We start from the raw sequence: 26,730 nt of genomic DNA, 5'->3' as shown, positions 1-26,730 counted from the left end.
TTTGCAGTTAACCTAAAACAGTACACTTATGGCTCATGAAATAAAAGTTGAGAGATACACCAGGCTTTATTTAGAGTTCCTTGATCCAGCTGCTCATTGATGCCATCCAAAGGACCTAATTTCTTTCTTTCTTTTTTCTTCTTTCCTTTTCTTTCTTTGTTTCTTTCCTCTTTTTTTTTTTTTTTGGTGAGGAAGATTGGCCCTGAGCTAACATCTTTTGCCCATCTTCCTTCCCCCCCCAAAGCCCCCCACTACGTAGTTGTATATCCTAGTTGTATATCCTAGTTGTAGGTTCTAAAATATCTAATTGCTTGATTTCGTCTATCTTTTGTGATTTTAATTTCAGCCTAAAGCTGGTTCCTCTTTTGGCCCTAGGTACCAGTAGCAATTCCTGTAACATTGTAAGTAAGAGTCCTGCAGTTTGCCTTGATGGGACCATTTAAGCAGTGATCATGGCCAGGGAAGTAGAATGTGATAATTGGCCTAAGGCACCCAAGGGTGGGTTATTCCTCTAGTTGGAAATACATGAAGAGCACTCCTGGGAAGGGAGAAGGAGGAGGGAGGGGAGTAACTGTTGTTTAGATCAGCAGATGCTGTCCTTAACTATAGGCGTTTGTGCTTTATAGCATGATACTGTCTTCCAGATAAATCCAGTTCCTAGTTAAAACCTGTTCTAGGTTCCCTAGGGAGTTGACCGAGTATAATATCTTCTTTATTCTCGGTCATAAACCTTTAAACTGGTCTCAGGTTATAAGGAGAATTCAACCCTTCATTTTCATTGTCGATGTTTGTAATGACTTTAGGCATTTAAATTAGATGACTCAGAACCACTTTAAGAAAATCTCAAGAGGACATCAGTCGTTTCATGTATGATTTCTGAAAGCTTCGCTTGTGTTTTCCAGCTGTGCACTGTGTGATGAAAGGGAGCAGTCATTGACATGAGTGGTTGTGTTAATTTTCTTTTTTTCCCTAAGCGTAGCTTGTACTTAATGCTTCAGATGTTTTTGTGGCTGCTTTCCACAAGTATTACAGAAAGATTTTGTATTTTTCAAGAAAGTGTAGATCAAAACCATCCCAAAACAAGGTTCAAAAAAGGCAATGGTTTTTCACAAAAAAGTAAGCAATTTCAGTTAGATTGGGTGATTCCATTTGATGTATTAAATTTTTAAACCTTTCTATACAGTATTTGAACCACTTTATCCTTGAATATTAGTTTTCACAGATAATTATTATTGATATTTCATCTGTTATTGGAAAAGTAACTCTAGATAGATTGTACTGGAAATACTGAGAAAAAATTAAAATAATTTTTATAAAGCCATAGTTGCACAATCCTGATGATGAGGATCAAGGTTGCCCCTGCCCCAGGGAGAAGCCCAGGGCGTCCTGCCCTACAGACTGATCTATATCATCCTCGGGAAGCATGGGATGTCCTGACTTAATCTGATCTGATTTCTGTCTAAAGTTATAGGACCACCCAATAACCAGACTCCACCTGCACTGATACTATTTTAACGACTTTTTTCATGATCTTTCCTTTGTCTTGTAAGGAAATAACTCACATATCTATGCCTTATAAATTTAGCTCTAACCCTCAACACATTGCAGCTCTTACTGCCCATGGGTCCCGTCCCCATGCTACTCCGCGCTATTCTCTGAATAAAAGAGCAATGTTGCCAGACCTTGAGAGTCCAAGAAATCTTTCTTTTGACTCCTCAACTCACCGAGCCCGCATCACTGACACAAGTATGTCATTATTGTATGAGTATATGTAAGTGGTAAAGATAGTGTATATGAATGCTTTAAAGTTTTTCTTCTTGGAAACGAAAAAGAAACACAAAAAAAGGAAGCATTCATATTCTCCCAGCTGGAATTATTAAGTCTCAAAACACATCAACACTTTTGCTTATAGTTATCCTTTAAAAAACAAAACACTGTCGTAAAACTGATAACCTATATAAAGCATTCAAACAACGCGGAGAGGTAGAGAGATGAAAATTTAAAACATCCCCCACATCTACTGCCCAGAAATAACTGTTTTAACATTTAGTCTTGCTACCGAACCAGGTTCATTTTGTGTTGCACGGAAAGCCAGTCATCAAGATGACGAGTTTGCAGCAGAGAAAGGGTTTGTTCACAAGGCAGGCAAACAAGGAGATGGGAGAACAAATCTCAAATCTGCCTCCCCAACAAATGGGGACTAGGGATATTTATGGGATCAAGGGGCGAGGTAGTCTGAAGTGTGGGAATAGATGATTGGAGGAGAGAAGCGAGGTAAGTGATCATCTGCACAAGTGTAATCAAGATTCATGGCTCTTCACAGGACTCCTGTTGACAAAGTGGTGGTGTTACCATGATCTAAAGGTGGAGTTTTTGGCTCCCTGATGTCAGGAGTTCATCTGTCAGACACCTCCGCGGGCCCAGTTGGTGGGTTGGTGCTCTCAACCTGCCTGAACTGGACAGGGGTAGACTCTTAGTTCCTGACAAACAACTCAAGCATTGTAACCATGGTGACCCAAATGTCAGGGAAGCTACCTATGAGGAACCTAGTGGGAATCAGATAATATATTGCCTAAGCAGCACAGCTAACGATGGGTGGGTGAGCAATTAAAAGCTACAATTGATAACTGCCTAAAAACTTTAGTTACCAGCTACCTGATCATTAATGGCTGACTGTCCACTGGTTTCAGTCTGCTCTCTACTATGGGCAGTATTGAGGGTTTTGAAGAGAGGTGTTGAACTTTGTGTTTTAGTCCCTTACAACAAAGTATTGTCCCACTCAGAATGCCAGTAGTGCCCCCATTGAGAGACAGCTAATGATCTTTTTCTGGTAATATGCAGACAGATGCATAGAGAAATTAGAGAAAGGAGCTCATACTATAGACCTTACTTTTAAAAGGATTCAACATAATGTTTTTCATTCTAACAGAAAAAAAATCATGGAAGGAGCTGTTGAACTGCAAATGAATGATTTTTCACCACAGGAGAGGAAAATAATCTAAAAGATAGGTTGAAGAAACAAAATTAGAAAAATATGGAGCTATTGGAGATATCTTTGAGTGACATGTTTCAATTTTGGACAATATTAGTTCCTTGCTGTGAAAGTTGAGCACTTACCAGTCTTTCGTGTGCTTCTACCTGTCATACCTCTTCATTTTTAATGGTTGTATTTTTATACTGTCCAGGTCTAAAATATGCACAATACGTCTGTAGCCTTGATTCCAGTGTCCAGGATTGTGTAATGTTCATGCTCAAATGTAAATGAATTCAGTGCCTGCCATCAGTCTTTTTACCATGGCTTCTTCATTGCTGGGTTTAAAATTTTTGATTCCACCTTTATTTGGCTGGATTTGTTCATCAGGTGTTTTGGGTATTTTTTTAAACAAAGGTTGATAGATATTATAGTCCTTGAATTATTTCATGCTTGATAAGAGTTTCTGTCTTTTAGCTTTATTCTCAAACAAATCTTGATTATTATATTTACACCCTTCCTGATTTTTGAGGCTGATGCAGCTGTCTTCTGACATTGAATGTTCATGAAATGTCTGTTACCACTTGGATTTACCACTACCCTCTCTTCCTCCCCTCCCTACATTCCAGGTGATTTCCTCTTTCTGCCTGGATGCCTGAAGAATTCTTCATTCTCATTCGTTTCCTTCACTCCTTTGCCCTCCCCTCTTATGCTTCCTACTTTCATCTTCCCCTTTCCTCTGTCTGGCCCCCAAGCCATTAGCCCTTCTTCTTTCCTTCCCTCTTTCCACGCTTTATCCTTCTTTCTCCCTTCTTTCTTTCTACATACTTTTCCCCATGAGTTTTTCCACTTCCTTTTCTTCTTTGTGATGTATTTAATAGTTTGATTATAAAATGATTGTCATACAATTACCAATATAATCAATACTTGTATACTCACTATAAAGTCCTCTTTGCACACATCACTCCACAGAAATACATGCTGTCCTGAAATTGGTGCTTATTATCATTTTAATGTTTCATTACTATAATATGTACTATTTTTATTTCTAAGCTTTATAAATAATATTGTCTTATCAGTATTTGATTGAAATTGCATTTAATTTAAGGATTAACTTAGGGGAGAATCAACATTACAACATTGAGTCTTTCTATTTATGAACATTATATGTATCTTTCCCTTTTTTTTCCTTTCCAATGGTTATCAGTTTTTATTGAAGTGAATTTACATAAAATTCACCATTTTAAAGTGTACTATTCACTGGTGTTTAGAACATTCACTGTGTTGTGCAACCACCACTGCTATCTAATTCCAAAATATTTTCGTTACCAGCAAAAGAAAACCCATATCCATTAGCAGTCACTCCCTTTGCCCTGTTTTCCCAGATGCTGGCAACCACTAATCTACTTTTTGTCTCTATGGAATTGCTAATTCTGGACATTTCTCATAAATGGAATCACATAATACGTGGCCTTTTGTGACTAGCTTCTTTCACTTAGCATAGTGTGTTCAAAATTCATCCACATTGCAATATGTATCAGTGCTTCGTTCCCTTTTATGGCTCAATGATATTCCATTGTAAGGATATACCACAATTTGTTTATCCTTTCACTTGATGTGCTTAATAGGTTGTTTCTGTCTTTTGGCTGTCAGAATAGTGCTCCTGTGCACAGTCATGTACAAGTGTTTGTTTAAGTACCTGTTTTCAATTCTCTTTTTTTAAAGATTGATATCTGAACTAACGTCTGTTGCCAATCTTTTTTTTCTTTTTCTTTTTTCTTCTTCTTCTTCTACCCAAAGCTTCCCCAGGACGCAGTTGTATATTCTAGTAGCAGGTCCGTCTAGTTGCATGTGGGACGCCACCTCAGCATGGCTTGATGAGCGGTGCTAGGTTTGCACCCAGGATCAGAACTGGTGGAACCCTGGGCCACCGAAGCAGAGCATGGAAACTTAACCAATCGGCCATGGGGCCAGCCCCTGTTTTCAGTTCTTTTAGGTATATGCATAGGAGTGGAATTACTGGGTCGTATGGTAGTTTTACGTTTAACTTCTTGAGGAATCGCTAAACTTCTTCGAAGTGTCTACACCATTTAATATTCCCACCAGCAGTATATGAGGATTCTGATTTCTCTGCATTGTTGCTAATACTTGTTTTTTTTGTGGGCTTTTTTGTTTTTTAATAGCCATCCTAGTGGATGTCGAGTAGTATTTCATTGTGTTTTTGATTTGTATTTCCCTGGTGGCTAATGACATTGAGCATCCTTTCATATGTTTGTTGACCATTTATGTGTCTTCTTTGGAGAAATGTCTATTTCAGATCCTTTGATCATTTTTTTTTTTTAAGATTTTATTTTTCCTTTTTCTCCTCAAAGCCCCCCAGTACACAGCTGTATATTTTTAGTTGTGGGTCCTTCTAGTTATGGCATGTGGGATGCCACCTCAGCATGGCTTGATGAGTGGTGACATGTCTGTGCCCAGGATCTGAACTAGTGAAACCCTGGGCCACAGAATTGGAGCATGCGAACTTAACCACTTGGCCACGGGGCTGGCCCCAGATCCTTTGCTCATTTTTAAATTGGGTTGCTTTTTGTTGTCGAGTTGTATATATATTCTGGATGCTATACCATTTCTAGGAAATATATATTTCTTTCTAAGTTTTTCAGTTGCCAAAAGTTGTTCCTACTGGTTACTTATTCTTTTTAAAAGCACTGTGGCATTTGCAGATATAGCACCTGTTTATTTTTAATGCAATTTGTTTGTGTATCCCCTGACACTTCTTCCTGTCCATAGTTTGTCTGTTTCTTAGAGATCAACTCCTTACTTTTTAAATCTTCTTTTGTATCTTTACTTTCTATTTCAATAATTTCAGTTCTTCTATATATATATATATACACACACATACATATATGTGTGTGTGTGTGTCTGTGTTTAATCTGTTTTTGGTCTTTCTTCAACCTCTTGAATGTTCACTATTTTTCCGGCCTTGTCTTTTTCAGTAAGCATTTAAGATTGCACTTTTCCTTCTATATGTTGCCTTAGCTGAATGCATCCCATAAGTTTTGAGATGTACAATTTCTTACTTAAGTATTTTATTCCCATTATCATTTGTTTTTCGGTTTGTCATTTGTTTAGAAATAATTTTTTAAATTTCCAAGCATGGTTTGTGTCAGTCTAATAAAAGTTCTCCATATACTGAGGGTCATGTGTGCTCTCTTATGTCCATTAGATAAAGCTTTAGTTGTTTTGTTCTCACTGTCTGTATGCTTGCTGATTTTTGATCTCCTGAGTGAGAGAAATGTGGATTTCTCCATGTGGTTCGATCCATTTTTGCTTCATATGTTTTTAAGGCACAGTGCTGTTGTTTCTTTGTGGCGGAATTGAAGCTTTGTCATTCTTTAGGGATACTGTCTTAGTAATGCTTTTTTCCTTAGATTTATTTATCTGATAGTAAGAGAGTTGTGCCAGAGTCCTTTTTAGTTTTTTACATGGTATATCTTTTTCTATCCTTTGTGAGTCTTTATGGTTTAGGTCAAAAATCTTATAGCTGGATTTTATTTATTTTTAAATTTAATTTGATCTCTTTTTTTAAGTGGCAGTTTGGCTTTATTTCTTCCAGATTGTTTTGTGATTCCTGTTCTTTCTGGTTGCTCTTACCCATTCTGTCTGTCTGTCTTTTGTATTGATTTTTGCCTGTCTCTTTGCCTCTGCCCCATCCTATCAAACGTGTGCTAGTTTGGAAATTTTTAACAAATTAAAAAAAAAATGTGTATACTTAACTCATCAAAGTCAAAAGCCTATCAGCATCTTCTCACTTATCCCAAAATATTAGGATCTTAGGATAACTAAGATCAGATTACATTTCCTCCTTATTGGCTGGTGTTTTAGGTTTTTACCTCTCAGGTTTCCGTTCTGTACAGTCAGTGCTTACCAGTTCCTTTGCTATTCGTTCCTTCTTTCTGGCTATTCTTTATTTTGGGGGTCTGTTAGGTGTTTTGTTTGTTTTGTTGTGGTATCATTGATTTATAACATAGAAATTTTGAGTGTACATCACTATATTTCAATTTATCTATAGATTACATCATGTTCACCAATTAAAGTGTTATTCAGGTTTTGTTTGTTTGAAATGTCTATATTTCACCCTTGATCTTCAAGGATATTTTTATCTGGGTGTACAATCCCAGGTTGACTGTTAGTTTCGTTCATTTCTATGAGATTGTATTGGGCTGTCCTTTGACTTACTTGCATTGTTATTGATACTTAGAAGTCTTGGTTCCAGATACTGATTCCTTCTCTTACTGTGTCCAAAAGCGGATTTCTTTTTATTTTTCCTATTTAGATTTGCTGTGTTTTCTTAATTGCATAATTTATATCTTTTCTCGGTTCTGGAAAATTATCAATGAGTTTGTTCCTTCATTCTTTTTCTCCAACTATGATTGGACATGTGTTAGACTTTCACATTCTTTTTCTGCCATGTGTCTCTGCTGCTCTGTTTGTGATTGCTTCACATGTTCTAATTCACTGAGTATCTCTTCAGCTCTAATATGTTACTTAGCCAGCCCATCAGGGTTTTGTGTTTTTTTTTAAAGATTTTAATTTTTTTTTTTAAGATTTTTTTTTTCCTTTTTCTCCCCAAAGCCCCCCAGTACACAGTTGTATATTCTTAGTTGTGGGTCCTTCTAGTTGTGGCACGTGGGATGCCGCCTCAGCATGGTCTAATGCGCAGTGCCGTGTCCGCGCCCAGGATTCGAACTGACGAAACACTAGGCCGCCTGCAGCGGAGCGCGCGAACTTAACCACTCGGCCACGGGGCCGGCCTTTGCCCAGCACCTCTTTCAAAACTGTATTCCCCCATCCATGGAAGGAAAATGTAATGATACTCATTCATCTTTCTTCTCTCCAGATTTTGGGATTATTAGTGAGAATTCTCAGGGTTTGTTGGCTCACCAGTGGGTTTCTGCAAGGTGGGTGAGGATAGGAACTTGGCCTGGCTCTGCCTCGCTTCTCCTAAGTTCGTTGGGAGAGGCATGTTCTAGAGCAGTGTCAACCAGCATTGTAGCATTCTCTTTTCCCTGTAAGTGTCGTCAGTCTTGGTCCTTGTTTCTAGATCGTCTTCATTGTCTGTTTAAATAACTGTGTAATATTCTGTTGATGTACCATTGTGGTTTTGCTGTAACAGATAAATCTGCAGAGATTTTATTCATCCTGTGGTGTTCTGCTTCTGTTGCATTCTTTCCTTAGATTGAATTCCTTGGAGTAGAATTGTTGTGTCAAAGAGTATAACAGATATCTGAGTCTTAGGGCAGATTGCTTTTTACTTTTTTAAAGGTTGTAATAACTTAGATTCTCACCAGAAATGAATGAGTGTACTAATTTCACTGTAGTCTCATTAATATTTGTTGGTGGGGTTTTTTTCCTTAAGGAAAAAAAATACCTGTAGAATAATATCTTAAGGTTGCTTAAATATTCATATCTTTTATTATTATGGAGCTTTAGCATTTTCCTATGGGTTCATTTACTACTTATTTTCTCATTTGTGAGTTTTATGTTTTTATATTTATCCATTTAATGACTTTGATGGTTTTCTCATACATGCAAACAAGTGCCTTTATAAAAGAAAATATTAACCTTTATATTTTTACAGTTTGCAAAGCTAGTTTTACAAATTTTTTGTCTTCTTAAAAATTAGGTTTATTCAAAATTTTAAATTTTAATATATAATTAAATCTATCTTTTATTTTGTTGTTTTAAGTTGAGAAAGTTATTTGATAAATTTTTTTTTTTTTGCTATCTTTCTGTAATTTGACTTTAATTCCTTATTCTTGTGGTGTTCACTTTTGTTATGTGAAGAAGGTTCACTCTGATTAAGTGGATAGTAATTGGGAGGAATTTATATCAATCCCACTTACTGAATTTTTAAAATTCTCCTTGTTTTAGAAAACTGACTCTCATATTACACTTCTGTATATAATTTTTTAAATAGTTCTTAATGTCTATGAGGATAGGCTTCATTCTTTTTTAAAAATATTCTTTCATAATTTGTTTAAATTTTACTTGTTTGAAAAAGAGTCCTCTTGGATAGTCACTGGGAATGAGTAGATCTTAATATTTGATTTAGTTTTCTCTTTTCATTGTTTGCCTCTTCACTTATCAATTCTTTTAAATCTTCCAATAAGCAATTATCTTTATAAAAGCCCTATATAATTAAGACTTGTTTTTAAATATTTTGTGTATATTTTTACCTTTATAAGTGAGATCTATTTTTTATTATGATTTCTTGCTGGTTATAACAGGTAAGAATTTAGGGGAACAAAGTACTTAATAGTATGTTTTTAAATGATGAAATTTTGATGAACTTTCACTTTGAAGAAATAAAATACTATAGTTTTTTTTTTTTAGAGCTAACTTTTTGAGATTCCTAAGATGGGTTCTTGGTTTGGGTGAAAACTACACATTCCGTTACAGGCTTTGAAGACTGAATATTCTTTAATAATGTTTAAAAAAAAATGTTTTGAACATTATTTAGGAAAAAAGGTAAATAAAAATAATGAATACTGTTAGTGACATATGCAGAGCACTATGTCTATTTCATATGAACAATTATTATTATTTTTTTTAGCTGAGAAAGATTCACCCTGAGCAAACATCTGTGTCAGTCTTCCTCTATTTTGTATGTGGGTTGCCACCACAGCATGGCTGCTGCCAAGTGGTGTAGGTCTGCATGCTGAACTTAACCACTAGGCCACAGGGCCAGCCCCTCATGAACAGTTTTTGTACGTCTAGAGCTCTAAGCTCCTATTAAACAGAACTTTACGTCTTTTAATAAATACTAAATAAATAATAAAATAAACTCCTTGTAGTTGTGACTGAGTAACTTATGGGTAGTGAATCATTTAACTCAAAACATTAGTGAAATTTGAATTAAATAAGTAAAAGAAAATACTTGGTTCATGATTTCCATCTTTACCCATTGTTTATAAACCTTAGCTACTCTTTCCTCTGTCTATAGGTGGAAAACCATGAATTCCTTGTAAAACCTTCATTTGATCCTAATCTGAGTGAATTAAGAGAAATAATGGATGATTTAGAAAAGAAGATGCAGTCAACATTAATAAGTGCAGCTAGAGATCTCGGTAAGAATGGGCTTCTGGAAGTTTGACTAATTATGTCTACATAGTACTCACACTGGTGCCAGACGTGCTTTTCCTAGAAGACACAGTTGATCATGCCAGCTCCTTGTTTCAAGTGTCAGCCCCCTTTCTACAGCATAAAATTACGGGCACTTAAAGTTGACATACAGGATGCTTTACATTTGGAACTTTGCCTCCCTTTCTAGATGCATCATCTCTTACTAACTCCCCCAACCCTAGGATGACCCCACGTTCCTGCCAGACAAATCACCCAGTAGACCCTTGCATCATGTCTTTATAAGACTTGGTGGGTTTTTTTGGGTGTGTTGCCAGTCTTCCTCTTTTTTTTTCTTCCTCCCCAAAGCCCCAGTACATAGTTGTGTATCCTAGTTGTAAGTCCTTCTAGTTCTTCTATGTGGGATGCCACCACAGCATGGCTTGATGAGTGGTGTGTAGGTCTGTGCCCAGGATCTGAACTGGTGAACCCCAGGCTGCAGACGTGGAGCGCACAAACTTAACCACTATGCCTCCGGGCTGGCCCCTATAAGACCTATTTTAAATGTCGCTTCCTCTGTAATTCTAATTCTACTAGGAATAATGAATTGATTTGGCTTTGGGGTTCCCATGCACTTCATTAATGTCAACTTTGTTTTTTTTTTGATTGGTCCTGAGCTAACCTCTGTTGCCAGTCTTCCTCTGTTTTGTATATGGGACACTGCCACAACATGGCTTGATGAGCTGTGTGTAGGTCTGTGCCTGGGATCTGAACCTGTGCACCCCGGGCCCCCGAAGTGGAGTGCACAAACTTAACCACTACACCACCAGGGCAGCCCCATCTTTTTTTTTTTTTTTTAACGTCTACATTCCATACTAGATTATTAATTGTCTCATTAGTCTCACAGTGTTCATACTGTTTTGTTCTGAATTAGTAAACCTTTTCGTTCTGACTGTCTCACATGTGTGTTGAATGAATAAATCTTAGCATATCAGAAGATGCCTCAGAGCAGTATTACTTAAACTTTTGGAGAATCTGATGAAATTTATGGATCCTCTTCCCAGAAATATGCCCATACCTACATATACAAAAAAATTTGCAAATCGTGTCCATGGAGAGTCCATATGTGGACTGGATCGTAGATTTAAGAATCTTTGCCTTAAAGGAGATTAAAATTTACCCTCCTCATTTCATACTCTCTACCTTCTCTCTACACAGTCCCTTTCCTCACCAGACAAGTGAGGTCTGTCTTTAGTTGTTTGCTGTTACTGACATTCAGTAGCCATGCTTTAGCAAATAAATTTGTAGGTACTATCACTGTCTTCTAGTTTGCTGTCTAAAGATCATACTGATGGATGAGATCATGAGGAGCAGACAGACTTTTAAAGATTTTATTTTTTCCTTTTTCTCCCCAAAGCCCCCCAGTACATAGTTGTATATTCTCCATTGTGGATCCATCTAGTTGTGGCATGTGGGACGCTGCCTCAGCGTGGTTTGATGAGCAGTGCCGTGTCTGCACCCAGGATTCGAACCAACGAAACACTGGGCCACCTGCAGCGAAGCGCGCGAACTTAACCACTAGGCCATGGGGCCAGCCCCGACAGACTTTTAAAAACTCAAAAATCTTAGGTGCATAAAATCTAGCTGATCAATCATTGCCTGTTTTGTGAAGTTTCCTACACTTAACAGAAAATATATGTCCTAGTTTTTTCTAGTTTCACTGTCAGTCTCAAGTTTTTGTTTGGAAAGTATTTTGTCTACTTTAATTATACTCTGTATTAGTTCCACAGAAATCCTTTCATTAACTAAAGAACTCTCATGCAGAACTCCTTGAAGGCAGGGGCCATATCTTATTCATCCAGCATCAGAACAGAGTGTGTTGCCTGCTGCTGGTGCTCTGCAGCCTTGGGTGGATGGGTTTACCCAGATCACGCTTCCATACCAGAAACTATTAATAAGGAAGTTTAAGGATTTTATAGATAATCCTTAATTCATGCAGTTTTTGAGTGAAGTGAAGTAGGATTTGAATCTTTTCTAGTTAGACGATGATGATAATTTCCAGCATGCTGTCATGTAATAAAAGTATGTTTTTCACTTTTTAGATTTAATTATTTTGAACATTTACCTTGAAAAATGGCTGCAGATATCCATGACATACATTTTCTTTTTTCTTAATCATGAAGGCTTAGATCCTGGGAAACAGATTAAACTGGATTCCAGCACACAATTTGGATATTACTTTCGTGTAACATGTAAGGAAGAAAAAGTCCTTCGTAACAATAAAAACTTCAGTACAGTAGATATCCAGAAGAATGGTGTTAAATTTACCAACAGGTTTGTAAGCCTGCAGTAGTTCCATGGAAGTAAATTATTCTGTGATGAAATGTGAATGTTCTATGATAAAGAAGTTTTGCCTTATTTATTGTTAATTGATAAGACATAAGGTAAGGTTGAAGCTTTATTTTTTTTACAAGAGGCTATTCAGGTATCCCAACACCGCTTGTTAAATAATCCGTCTCTTCCTCTTTGGCTGAAGTCGCACTTTGGGTCTGTTTTTGAGATGATTCTTTCATGTATCACTCTCACCAGTTTTTTTTTTCTTTTTTCTCCCAAAGCCCCCTGGTACATAGTTGTGTAATTTAGCTGTATATTTTTATATTTTAGTTGTGGGTCCTTCTAGTTGTGGCATGTGGGATGCTGCCTCAGCGTGGCCTGATGAGCGGTGCCATGTCCACGCCCAGGATCTGAACCAGCAAAACCCTGGGCCACCGAAGTGGAATGTGCAAACTTAACCACTCGGCCATGGGGCCGGCCCCCTACAACTTTTTTTTTAATCATATTTCATGCTGAAAAAGATCTTAACCAATTTTTTCTGCCTTTTCCCTTGCTGATGTTAGGAAGTTCCTCAGACAAATTATTCATAGGTGAAAATAGAATTATTTTAAAATAAATTTTCTGTGATATGGTGGTGCAGGGGAGGGGGAATTTGTCCTTGCTCCTGTACTGTACTAGAATTGTGGCTGGCCTTACTCCCACCCCTCCCAAATATTCCCAGTACCTTACAGGTGGCTTTTTACGATCCCCTTTATCCATTTACTTATCAAGTATTTTGAGTATCTGTTATGTGCGGACATTATTCTAGGTGTTCAGACACCCCAGTGATGAAAACATTCAGTCTGTTTAGTTTATTCTTCATGACAACTCTCTGAAATAAATAGGACAAGTATATTTCTCTCATCTTTTAGATGAAGAAGCTGAAACTCCAGTTGCCCAGGATCAAACAGCTAGTAACACTAGGTACTCAAACCTACACTAGGTAGTCAAACCCAGATCCTCTGTTGCCACATTTAGTAGCAGTTGTTCCCACCACACTACATCCCTGATTCTAGAAATAAATACATTTGTTGGCCTAGATAAGACCGAATTTGGGGGGTATTGTAATCATCTTCAAATCACCGATTGATTAGTTGTAACATATATAAAAGAGATTGAACTGAATGACCACAGTGATTCCATAAGTTGTGAAAAATTCATTCATTCATTCATTTTTGTCAGTAAATTGAATGCTTGCTATGTTTCTGACCCTGTAATCGTATAATTCTGCTTCGTAAAAACCTCTGATGTCTATCTGTTATCTAGAAAGGTGTAAAGTCTTTATCATGACCTGCACAATTTGGTCTCTGCCCATCTGCTTTTGTCTCCCGCGTCTCTTCCCTTCACGTAGCAGTCTCACTTTCATACTGGCTTTGCCTCTTGCTTTTATTCCTTTCATTCTTTCCATTTGCCTGTTTCATACTAGTCTTTTTGTGCTGCTTGCCCATATACCATTCTTGAGCTGCGCATGTGTATTATGCCATTGGCTAATCCGTCAAGTGCACAGTTATTGCCTTGGTTGACTGATGCCCTTTTCCTTCTGGTAAGTACTTCCCCCTTTCCTCTATGATCCCTCATCTTGTCCTTTTTTAAAATTTCCTTCTTTTCCTTTGATACCAGTGAATATTTTTTTCTTTATTCTCATCTTTCTTGTTTCAACCTATAATTTTCATTTTCCCTTTAAATTACTCAGTAAGATTTAGTTTTCAGACGTTTTCCTTACTTTGATAACTTTCACTATCAAAACAGTTATACTATAGTAAGAAACCATGTTTGATGTGTTTTGTATGTGTGTTTGTGTTAAAAGGGGTAATGGCCTCTATCTTAAGTAAGGATGAAAACTTATTCCACTTAAATATTTTAGAAAAGGTCACAGATCAGAATTTTACTCAAGGGAATAATTGTTATAGCAAGAATTGTGCCAGCAGGCTCTTCCAAACAGCATAAATGTTAGTATGCTGAATTCCAGCCACATCTGCCCCTAACGAGTTGCCAGTTTTCTGATGTTTCCACTTTATTTATTGTTTTGATGTTTTATAGCCTACATACTCTGGATGTATAGTTATGTAGTGCATATTACCTCCAGTAGATGTTTTAATATTTTTAATAATACCATTATCTTGATTTGCAGTAAATTGACTTCTCTCAATGAAGAGTATACCAAAAATAAAACTGAATATGAGGAAGCCCAGGATGCCATTGTTAAAGAAATTGTCAATATTTCTTCAGGTAAATTTAATAGAACCAATACATTAAATATTCTGAATATGACCTGGTTTTTGGTAACAGAAAAAACATCAGGATGTTTGAAGAGTGGTTTTTCAAAAAACTGTTAGATACAGTGACTATTTATTGTGTTAGGCTACTTATAAAAGAATGCATGCTGTATTGTGGTAGGAAAAGTAACTGGAAATTGCTCTTGTACATAGAAAGATATGCTAGTGCAGGCTGAGGAATGGGAATACCCTAAAAAATAAAGATGTACAGAAAAGCGCTAAACTTACTGTAGTTATAACAAGGCAAAGAGACACCAAAGGCTACAAGGCAATTGTAGGATAATTTTATAGGATTATCCAATTGTAGGATAATATGGTAGGATTGTCCAAGGATAATACCTTAGATGATCTATGGACTCATACTCTTTTTTTTTTTTAAAGATTGACACCTGAGCTAACAACTGTTGCCAATCTTCTTTTTTTTCCCTGCTTTTTTCTCCCCAAATCCCCCTAGTACGTAGTTGTATATTTTTTTAGTTGTGGATCCTTCTAGTTGTGGCATGTGGGATGCCACTTCGACATGGCCTAATGAACGGTGCCATGTCCGCGCCCAGGATGCGAACCCTGGGCAGCCGAAGTGGAGTTTGCAAACTTAACCACTTGGCCACCGGGCCGGCCCCATCATACTCTTGGTTATGGAAATAAACAGCACTGAAAAGAAAATAGAAATTACACATGAGGCAGGCCTTTTTGAGTTCTCTGTGCCATTTTATACATTTTCAGAGTCCATTCTCGAGGCACTGTTTGGGATGATTATCCTGTTATTGAAGGGACAGGTGACTTGGCACTGTAGTATCGCCCTTAGCATGAGTGAATGTATGTTTAGTGTGGGTGATGTGTGAAGCTGGAAGGCTTTGCCTGTTGTCTTGTGTATATTAAAGATTTTATTTTATTTTTCTTCTTCTCTCCAAAGCCCCCTGGTACATAGTTGTATATTTTTAGTTGTGGGTCCTTCTAGTTGTGGCATGTGGGACGCCACCTCAGCATGGCTTGATGAGTGGTGCCGTGTCCACTCCCAGGATCCAAACCAGTGAAACCCTGGGCCACTGAACCAGAGCGCGCAAACTTAACCACTCGGCCATGGGGCGGGCCCCAGTGTCTTGTGTATATAGATAAATTTAGATTGTGGGACATTCTTTTTATGGCTAAACTCTTTGAAAATGTCAGCGTCATAGAAGCAAAAAAGGAATCTGTTCTAGATTAAAGGATACTTAAAGAGACAGGACAGTCAAATGCAGTAGACAGTCCTTGACTGGATCCAGGACTAAGGGTTGGAGTTAGGGAATAGCTATAAAGGACACTATTGGAATTGGCAAAGTTAATATGAGATAATATGATATCTGTGTCACATTTCTTGGGTGTGTATTGTGATTAAGTAGGAGGATGTCCTTGTTCTCAGGATATACATGCTGAATTATTTAGGGGTAAAACAATCATTTAAAACTTATGCATGTATAATTCTGTAAATTGTTTTACTATTATGAATTTTCATAGTAAATCAGAAAGAAACAAAAGTTAAAGGGTTTTAATACGCATTATGTATTGGTGTTGATGAATGAAATTTGTGAAGATTACATTTTTGCTTGGTGGTATCATAACTGTAGCATGATAATTTTCTACTTGAATTATGTTCCTGAACCTAGATTACATTTTTAAGAACCCATAAACACTATATATTCAAACTGTGAGTTTTCCTCAAAAAATACTGTTAACTAATATTCATTAAGCACCTACTAGGTTAAAGCTGCTGGATTTTAATGTTTAAAAATGTAATGGATCGTCTTTGTAGTTTTCTTTCTTGGTGTTAAATTAGAGAAGGTGACGCTGTTGAGAATCAGATGATGTGAGATACCAAGTATAGACTTTTAATTAAGAGGCTTTGGGTTTCTTTTTTATTATAAACCTATTCTTAGGTTAGAAATTTTATGAGTTTTAAAGAAATTTTAGTAAGTACTCCACTAATGTTTAAGATAGGACCACCAGACAATTCATGGCAGTAGCTTGTTTAGAAACTCCTTTTGTTAGAAGTATCTTTAAATACTTGACTACATGCATTACAGTGTGGGCTTTACTTAGATGAACTGAACTGAGACTGTCCTGAAGGCAGCTTTGAAGTAGCTGGTAAGAAATGTGTCAATCCATGTGTTCTTTTGTTTGTTTGTTTGTTTGGAGGAAGATTAGCACTGAGGTAACTGCTGCCACTCCTCTTTTCGCTGAGGAAGACTGGCCCTGAGCTAACACCCGTTCCCATCTTCCTCTACTTTATATGTGGGATGCCTGCCACAGCATGGCGTGCCAAGTGGTGCCATGTCTGCACCCGGGATCCGAACCGGCAAACCCCGGGCCACCGAACGTGCGCACATAACCATTGTGCCACCGTGCCAGCCCCTAATTCCATGTGTTCTTAATACAGATTCCTTGATACAGCAACAGACTTGTGTTGCTACATGATAAGGTAGTGTGAGCTCATTTTTTCCCTTTTTTTAAAAAATAGATATAACGTAAAACAGGAATAAATTTAAAAGTGGTAAAACAGTAAGAGAATTATTTGTATTCAGCCATTCATAAGTTAATTTTTATTTTCAAAACTATCACTTTTTTTTTTTAAAAAGATTTTATTTTTTCCTTTTTCTCCCCAAAGCCCCCCAGTACATAGTTGTATATATTCTTCATTGTGGGTCCTTCTAGTTGTGGCATGTGGGACGCTGCCTCAGCGTGGTTTGATAAGCAGTGCCATCTCTGCGCCCAGGATTCGAACCAACGAAACGCTGGGCTGCCTGTAGCGGAGCGCGCGAACTTAACCACTCGGCCACGGGGCCAACCCCTCAAAACTATCACTTTTATGGGGAACAAGGGAATCAAAGATAAGTCAAATTTGCTGCCATTTGATTAAACTCATAATTTTTTTCCCTAAAATTAAACACCATTCTCTTGAATGTCCCTTAAGTTGAAGCTTTTGACACATTGATGTCCGCGTGATAGTGCTACATGACATGTGGGTCTGTTACACCAACCCCTCCAACTTATTAACATTTTATAATCTATTCTGAAAATTTTCACCATTTTTATTGCTGAAACGTGCTTTGCCCAGCATGTGTCAGGGACTTTTTAATGTACATAATAGCTTCTAGTTTTAATACTCTAGCAGAGTAGAATCTTGTTCAAAGTATTTTAAGTGACAATTATGGATCTAAATTTATGCTAAAATTCAACTGCATGTGGTAGTGTTGGAAAAAAAAGAAGAGCTCAACTAACAGTCTCATGGTCAGGTGGTACAAGCACGGGCCTTGACAGTCACAGTATATCTTGCTACCTGGTGTTTGCATGTTTCTTATGATAATTGTTAAATGCCATCCTGGTTTCAGCCTCTTAAAATTTAGAAGAAGGTGTGTGTTAAAAGTGCAGGTGTGCCTCAAATATTACTGCACCCTTCTTTTCTTACCGTATCAATATATTATGAAAGCTTTTCCTTTTTAGGTTTTGGGTTCTTTTAAACCTCTACCTCATTTCTTTATAAGCAGCTGTGTGCTTTTATATTTTAATGGGTTTTGGTAAGGGAAGGCATCACACTTTTTCTATTTTTGAAATCTGTTCATAGTAGGGGAAGATGTAGCAACACATTTTAGCCTCATGTTGAGTTTTAGGTGTTCCTTTCAAGTTTAGTTATGGCAAACTTCTGTTAGATTTTTTTTGAGGGAGATTAGCCCTGAGCTAACATCTGCTGCCAATCCTCCTCTTTTTGCTGAGGAAGACTGGCCCTGAGCTAACTTCCTACCACAGCACAGCGTGCCAAGCGTTGCCATGTCCACACCCGGGATCCGAACTGGTGAACCCTGGGCTGCTGAAGCAGAGCGTGCACACTTAACCACTGCACCACCAGGCCAGCCCCTAATTTTTTTTTGAAGTATATAAGTTAGGAAATAGATTTTGAATCCCCACATGGGGGGGTTTACATTCATTCTTCTAGCTGTTGCTGTGTATTTTTTTGTGGTTCACTCCTGTGTCCATCTTCTGTTTTTATCTAGGCTATGTAGAACCAATGCAGACGCTCAACGATGTGCTGGCTCAGCTAGATGCTGTTGTCAGCTTTGCTCATGTGTCAAATGGAGCACCTGTTCCGTATGTGCGACCAGTCATTTTGGAGAAAGGACAAGGAAGAATTACACTGAGAGCATCCAGACATGCTTGTGTTGAAGTTCAAGATGAAGTTGCATTCATTCCTAATGACGTTCACTTTGAAAAAGATAAACAGATGTTCCACATCATTACTGGTAAAAAAAACCCCCACAAAACCTAGTTTATAGGCTTTTGGGGGTAATGTTTCCCTTCTTTTAATGTCAGAGTGGAGATATATTTAAAATTGATGAAGAAAATCCTAGTCCTTGACCTTAGAAAAAGAACATGTTATTTGTACTAGTTAGTAATATATTCACATTTAGATTAGGGGGAAGATTTGGGAGGGGGGAGGAAGCTTGTGAGAGAATATTGTATTTATATGAAACTTGTTCCAGGGTTTCAGTGCATTTAAAAATGAACATCCCTACATCCTCAAAGTTTACCTTTGAGCCAGACCTTTCAATAGTGGGGTCATTGAAGGTCAAACAGAATTGGCTTCTGGAATGACCTCAGCTTAGGGTAGCACTTCTTTGAAAGACATGGCACTATATTTGAAACTCGACAAAAGTAGACTTGCTTCTAGACTGATATACAGTATCTCAAACTAACGTGTTTTGAGAGATCTTAACCAGATTCTACAAAACAAAAATAGGGGTGGTGTAGGAATCTTTGGGCAAATGTTTTTGGGAAATGATGACTGTATTCTGTTTCCCCAAAGGCATTTTCAAGTTGTTTATATAAGCTAAAGTAAATTGTACATTTTCCAAGAGTAAGATCGTGTCTTAGGGCTTTAGTGTGGAGTTGAAGTGATTTAAAGGATTTGACCATACTGATCCTTTCACTAATAGTGCCATTGTTTTAATCAGTTTAGTTATCAATTAGGCCTGTACTACTTTTTTGGATATCATAAAATTAGCCTGCAGGCAGCTCTGTGAACTGTGGGAAAATGTATGGTCTTTCTAGAGCACAGTCAAATTATAGGTGAGGTATATTTTTCATGGGTCCTTTTGGTGAAGGGGGCACTGTAGGTTTGTCTGGAGAGAAAACAGCATTATAGTAGAGGGGGCAGTAACTGTCCGCATCTTTGGGCAGCCTATGATTCTGCTTCTTGTATACCGTGTCGTATGACTGAGGTGATTAGTCGCCAATGTCCAATTTAGGACTAGCAGTTGATGTATTAGTAGCAGAAATAAATGAATAATCTTGCTTTTTGATATACTTTATTTGATAGGCCCCAATATGGGAGGTAAATCAACATATATTCGCCAAACGGGGGTGATAGTTCTCATGGCCCAAATTGGGTGCTTTGTGCCATGTGAGTCGGCAGAAGTGACCATTGTGGACTGCATCTTGGCCCGGGTGGGTGCTGGTGACAGTCAGTTGAAAGGAGTCTCCACATTCATGGCTGAAATGTTAGAAACTGCTTCTATTCTCAGGTGAGTGCATTTCCTGTTAATGGCACTGAATGTCCCTGTCCTGTGAGAGGTACATTTGCAGATTCATCAATAGAACATAGGAGAACTTTTATCTAGTTTAATAGTTTTCCTGTGGACTTTATATATTTTATATTATCTTGAAAGGGTGACTGGTGATAGTTATGGAAAGCTTCTTTGATTTTTAAAGTTACCTGACGGTTTCTGCTAGTTGTTCACCTTATAAATCTCCCCGGCTACCTGGCTTTTGCTTACACAGTTCACACTACCTGGAATGGTCCTTCCTTGCCCTTTACCCCAATCCTTTCTAATCTTTAGAGGCTCTAATGATGGAAATTCTACCTTTCTGATGGTTTCCGTTTCATTTAAGCCTAAGGTCATGAGTGCTTCTCTGAACTCTTTGACGTGTCTTTAATTTATTAGGTTTTTATTTTAGAGGTTACTGAAATGTCTTGTTTTTATTCCACTTTTTAGGAGCTTCTTTGAAGGCATGGAGGCTATGCCTTCTGTTTCTTGGTGTCTTCTAAAGTATTATGCATATAGTAGATCCTTAGTAAATTATGTGTTGATTATTGTTTGTGGGGAATTATAAAAGCAATACAAATGTTCCGTGTAGTAATTAGTCAACAAGTTAATATTCATAACTTAAAAAATTAAAGAAATAAGCAAAGGTGTCAATGGCAAGTCACAGAAAAAGAAGTAAATGACCAATAGGCTCATGAAGAACTGTCAAATTCTCTAATTAAAAAAAAAAATTCCTCTTTGTATTTGGTTAAAGATGAGAAAAGAAAGAATCCTAATATCTTGTATTGGTAGGGGTGTGGCAGGCTCACAAGTTTATATGACCACCAGCCGTGTATACGAGTGTCTGTAGCATCACACCTTTGTCCCATCTTCATGTGGTACTATTTTTTAAAATTCCTAGCTGATTTGATTGGCGAGAAATGAATGATAGCCACTTTCTTTGGAAATTCTTTGGTTACTTTTAGTAAGATTGGTAATCTAAAAAATATTTACCATTTGTTTCCTCTTCCATCAGTTGTTCATGTCCATGCCCATTTTTCTACTGAAGTTTCAGTGCTTTTTATTGACTTTGCTGAATTTTTTTGTATATTAAGACAATCTGTTACGTTGCAGCACATCTTGCCCGTTGTATTGTCTTAATTGTGTTTTTTGCGTTACCACATATTATGGGAAATTTTCATGTAATTATGTGTTTCAGGTCTGCTACCAAAGATTCTTTAATAATCATAGATGAACTGGGAAGAGGAACCTCCACCTACGATGGATTTGGGTTGGCATGGGCTATATCAGAGTACATTGCAACCAAGATCGGTGCTTTTTGCATGTTTGCAACCCATTTTCATGAACTTACTGCCTTGGCCAATCAAATACCAACTGTTAATAATCTACATGTCACAGCATTAACTACTGAAGAGACCTTAACCATGCTGTATCAGGTGAAGAAAGGTACGTGTGTACCACTGGTGCCCTATACGTTCAGAGTGTGACAGTGGGAAACTCACTACTATTGAAATCGGCAGTGATCGCCTTACTCTAAGTTAGTATGTATTATTGGTGTTTTTACAGAACACATTTACCTCTTAATTCAGTTTAAGGGCAGGGACATGAAATGTTATCTGTATTTCTGTGTCTTGTAGTAGGACCACTCATTCTGAAACTGTTGCAGAAAGAATAATCTGTACTTTTGACCATCATTACAGAGGGATTTTGTACTGCCTCCCATGGCAGTGTGTTTTCCCGTCAAATTAGCTACTCAATAGTAACAATAAGTTTTTGAAGTTTCAAGGCTCTAGCTGTTAGTTTAAAAATTACTTGGGGCCGGCCTGGTGGCGCAGCGATTAAGTTCGCACGTTCCGCTTCTCGCCAGCCCGGGCTTCACTGGTTCAGATCCCGGGTGCGGACATGGCACTGCTTGGCAAAAGCCATGCTGTGGCAGACGTCCCACATATAAAGTAGAGGAAGATGGGCATGGATGTTAGCTCAGGGCCAGTCTTCCTCAGCAAAAAGGGAGGATTGGCAGTAGTTAGCTCAGGGCTAATCTTCCTCAAAAAAATAAATAAATAAATAAAAATTTAAAAAATAAAATAAATAACAAATTACATATTGTAATTATCTTGACTGTATTATTTTTAAGGGTGTGTTATATAAACAGGTTCATTTAAGTTGGTGTTTCCAGAAATCTTGAAATTGTTAGTAGTTAACACATGAGAAATGACTGACTTGTTAGCATTTTATTCTTTCAGGAAAGTTTGTCATTTGTGGTTCTTGCAGCTAATCAGATTACTGACTTGATGAAATTAATGTACTATAAAGTGTTTATTACTTAAACATTTCACTAATTATCAGAAGAAATTTTTTTAGATGGCTTTCTGATTTTCCATGAACACATTTTTCTTCATCAGTTGGTTGCACATAAATGAGGTTTTTTTTTCCTTCTTCTCCCCAAAGCCCCCCAGTACATAGTTGTATATTCTAGTTGTATGTGCTTCTGGTTGTGTTATGTGGGACGCCGCCTCAGCATGGCTTGATGAGCTGTGCTAGGTCCGTACCCAGGATCCAAACCAGCGAAACCCTGGGCTGCCAAAGGGGAGCCTGTGAAGTCTACCACTCGGCCCTAGGGCCGGCCCCTTTTTTGTTTCTTTTTATCCTTTGTTACTTGTGCTTCAGTGGGAATCCTTTTGCTTTGCTATGTTTACATTATTGTTGTTACTGATACAGAATATAGATACTTTTAGTTGGACCTGGCATTTAGCACAAAGTTAAGGTTTTGCCTTTAAATCATTATTTGTATTTTGTGTGATATAGAAATGGGTTCAGAATATAAAAAAGACCAGATGAAGTATGGAGAAGATAGGAATAAATTCATCCTTCACTGTGGATGTTTATTGAATATTTTTTCTATTTTGTTTTTACTTGTTTCTCTTAGTTGTGCAAGTATCCAGCTCCAGAATGCATGAGATATATAACTAGGCCATATATAGTTGATAAATAAGTGAGGCAAAATGAAAGTTCCATAATAACTGCGAGCATCATTTGTATTAAACTTCGGGAAGAAATATCTTAAATCAGTTTATTTTCTGCAAATGGGGATGAAGATAAGCTACCTAGTCTCTAAATTTACTAGTGATTTGAGTCAAATTCCATTATCATTTGTTTTCAGTAATTTAGAATCAGAATGAGATTATGTAAGAATGGTAAGTAACTTTTCTAAGAAAAGTATTGTAAATATTTAAATATATTTGGCCAATTTTCCAGAGTCGCCATCTCTAGAAAATGATGTAGGCAGATCCGGAGGATAGGACGATAGACCATTCATTCACTAATAATGTCAGTATATTTTGAATTAAATGTTCCTCCTAATTAGTGACACTTTTACGTTGATCTCTTTTTTTCTTAGTACTTTAGTTCTTCCCTTATGAAATGAGAAAACCTGAGAGAGATACTGAGTTGATTAATTTTTCTGCAGATTCAGATATTTGTCCAGGCCTTTGAGGATTATCTGTCAAGCTTTTCCTCTGCTATTTTTATGATTTCTACTACATTTGTCAAAGATAAAATGCAGCACTGTGTGCCAAGTCATAATCACTTCTCACTGGAGGCTTAATTAAAATTCCTTTAAGTTGCTCTGAAACATTTGGCTAATGTATTTGAAATAATACAAAATTAAGTTTCCTAATGACAAGGTGAGAAGTATAAAGTCCCATTTACATAACTGCCGTCTCTTCCTATGCTGCCTCTCACACCCTCCAAATTTCTTGTAGGTATCTGTGATCAAAGTTTTGGGATTCACGTTGCAGAGCTTGCTAATTTCCCTAGGCATGTAATAGAGTGTGCTAAACAAAAAGCCCTGGAACTAGAGGAGTTTCAGAATATTGGAGAGTCACAAGAATATGATGAAATGGAACCAGCAGCAAAGAGGTGCTATCTGGAAAGAGAGGTGTGTCAGATTGTTTTTGTAGTTTATTTAATCTCTGTGATGTTACATATAGCAGGTCACCAAGGTGAGTTTCTTCCCTATGTGATCTAATGTTTGTTGATTGATTATTCATTATGGCTTTCACTTACATTTCTTTGCATGGCAAGAACTCCATCTGTATCATTTTGATTTCTGCACTACGTACATTTGCATGATGAAAGATAGCAGTTCAAGTACCAGTAAAAAGGAGGAGGATAAGAATATTAGTCTAGGTTTAAAATAAGTAATTCAAAAGAGTTAGAGATGTCCAAGCACATCTTTAATTCATAAACGAATAGATCAAGTTGTTAAATTGTGTATTTACTTGGTGCATCGTTAAGATGTTACCAAAGGAATATAGTTTCTCTTCTCCAGTTGTTTAGAATCTATTTGGGGAAACAAGAATAATGAATATGTCATAGAGAATAAAATGGCATATGACAAATGTTTACTCAGGAAAGCTCCTTGTGAGCAGGATGTTTCAATTCTCATGGGAGAAGTGGATCCTGAGTTGGGCCTTCTCTGGGTGAGGGTGAGGTTTAGATGTTCACACAGAAAGATATAAGCATATGCCCAATGTGTTTTTTAAAACTTAAAAGAGTATTAGTTCTCTATAATAATGAAAATAAAAGAATCATAATTCACTGTGGGGTCCTGGCAGCATTTACTGTGGTATACATTGCAATAACTTCTTATCACATTTTTAGCTATTACCCAGTGAGTTTTTGTTGTTGTTCTTACTCAAAGGAGAGATGATTATTAAACCAATAATAGATGATATGTTTGGTTTTTGAGCTTAAAAGGTATTCTTTTATCTGTGGTACCTGTACAAGCAGGAGAAATGTATTCTAACTTGTTAATAGCTTTTAAGTGTGGAAATTGCCCTCCTGAATATGAGTGGTCTTGGTATGAGCACCGCAGCAGTCACTAGTCTGGGAGTGGATAGGCTCTTTTATGGAATCTCTGGTTTCCAGTTAGAACAGAAGCCATGTACTTCTGATAATGTTAATTACATTGTATTTTGCTAAAATTTTAAGCTAAGGGAGACAATCATAACTATCAGTGTTACTCAGTCTAGATTTTATCTTTATTTGAAAAAAAGTACACTTGTTATTTAATAGAGAAGTATTTCTTCTGTATCTTATCATTTGGCTATCTACCTTTCACCTTTAAGGTACTTACTACCAACTAGCTCCCTGTGTGAAAAGCAGACTTTCTAGTTCTGCTTCATTTGCAATAATAAATATTTACATAGTGCCTACCCTTTGCCAGGCACTGCTCCAAGCACTTTACACATATGAATTCTCTGCAGTTTTTACAACAGCCCTGTGAGGTTGGTAATATTATCCCCATTTTATGGATGAGGAATGTGGGTTGTGGACTTTAGCCACAGGTCACACTTGGCAAGTCAGAACCATATTCTCTAGAATGGCAATAACTGGGCAGTAAAATAAAAAGAAACATCCTGTGCATATGTATGAGTATTAAATTTTCAGAGACTGTTTATGCTTTACAGTGTTTGTAAACTTTGAGTTCTTTTTTTCCCAGAAGAATAAAAGCTGAGGGATTTGGGAACTACTAAAGTATTCGGCCCCTTTGTCATTAGCAGCTGAAAATACACTAAATATCCTTGTAATGATTTGCTATGAGGAAATACGGTCAACCGAGTGCTTTGCTATATATTCTATATATAGTGGGTGGTATGTTTGGATAGAAATTTAGTGAAACAATTCATTACTATGTAACGTGACTTTTAGAAAAGACATTTTAAAGACTAATGAATGTTCACTTGTCTTTCAGCAAGGTGAAAAAATTATTCAAGAGTTTCTATCCAAGGTGAAGCAAGTGCCCTTTACTGAAATGTCAGAAGAAAACATCACAATAAAGTTAAAACAGCTGAAAGCTGAGGTGATAGCAAAGAATAATAGTTTTGTAAATGAAATCATCTCACGAATAAAGGTTACGGCATGAGAAAATCACATCAATGGAGTGAAGATAATCTTGATAAGCTATTGTCTGTAATACTTTTGTATTGTTTTATATTAACCTTTTTTCATAGTGTTGGCAATTGATGCCCATGGATATCAACTTAATAAAATATTTAGTAATACTTTGTTCTACTTGAGTACATTTTCAAAGATCTTTATTTTGAAAAATGAGGAATACTTAAATGGACATGGGCAATAGTAGGCAATACGTTGAATTTTATAAATAAAATTATGTAGTTTATGGAATTTGATATGCATTGTATTCTTTTTGTAATAGGTCTTCTACACATGTTTATTCCCAAATGGTAGGGAAGAGACAAGTAGTCCAGAGGCTTTGTAAAAGTAGAGGATCTTAAAGCTGGAAGGAACCGTGGAAATTGTTACCAGTGATTGTCCAGAGTGTCCATCTGGTGGCAGGAGCCAGCTTGGCTGCATGCTCATTAGCCAAGAAACTTGTTATAAATCTAGGGCC

The 26,730-nt window shown here is 37.1% G+C and overlaps 1 protein-coding gene across 1 annotated transcript in view; it reads left to right on the top strand.

Annotated features, from left to right (window-relative positions):
- MSH2 (mutS homolog 2) overlaps positions 1-26,380 on the top strand; it is a 75,396-nt gene extending 49,016 nt beyond the window's left edge. Inside the window, exons 9-16 of the mRNA XM_046663248.1 lie at positions 9,978-10,101; positions 12,277-12,427; positions 14,598-14,695; positions 18,768-19,013; positions 20,090-20,294; positions 21,514-21,761; positions 24,077-24,252; positions 26,071-26,380. Coding sequence (XP_046519204.1) covers positions 9,978-10,101; positions 12,277-12,427; positions 14,598-14,695; positions 18,768-19,013; positions 20,090-20,294; positions 21,514-21,761; positions 24,077-24,252; positions 26,071-26,241 — 1,419 coding nt within the window. The 3' untranslated portion in view covers positions 26,242-26,380. The remainder of the gene's footprint in view (positions 1-9,977; positions 10,102-12,276; positions 12,428-14,597; positions 14,696-18,767; positions 19,014-20,089; positions 20,295-21,513; positions 21,762-24,076; positions 24,253-26,070) is intronic.
- The last annotated feature ends 350 nt before the right edge of the window (positions 26,381-26,730 follow it).

The sequence above is a fragment of the Equus quagga genome, chromosome 5, assembly GCF_021613505.1.
Source record: "Equus quagga isolate Etosha38 chromosome 5, UCLA_HA_Equagga_1.0, whole genome shotgun sequence".
Classification (NCBI taxonomy): Eukaryota; Metazoa; Chordata; class Mammalia; order Perissodactyla; family Equidae; genus Equus; species Equus quagga.
Note: the sequence above shows the minus strand (reverse complement) of the source record. Positions and strands in the feature narration are given on the sequence as shown.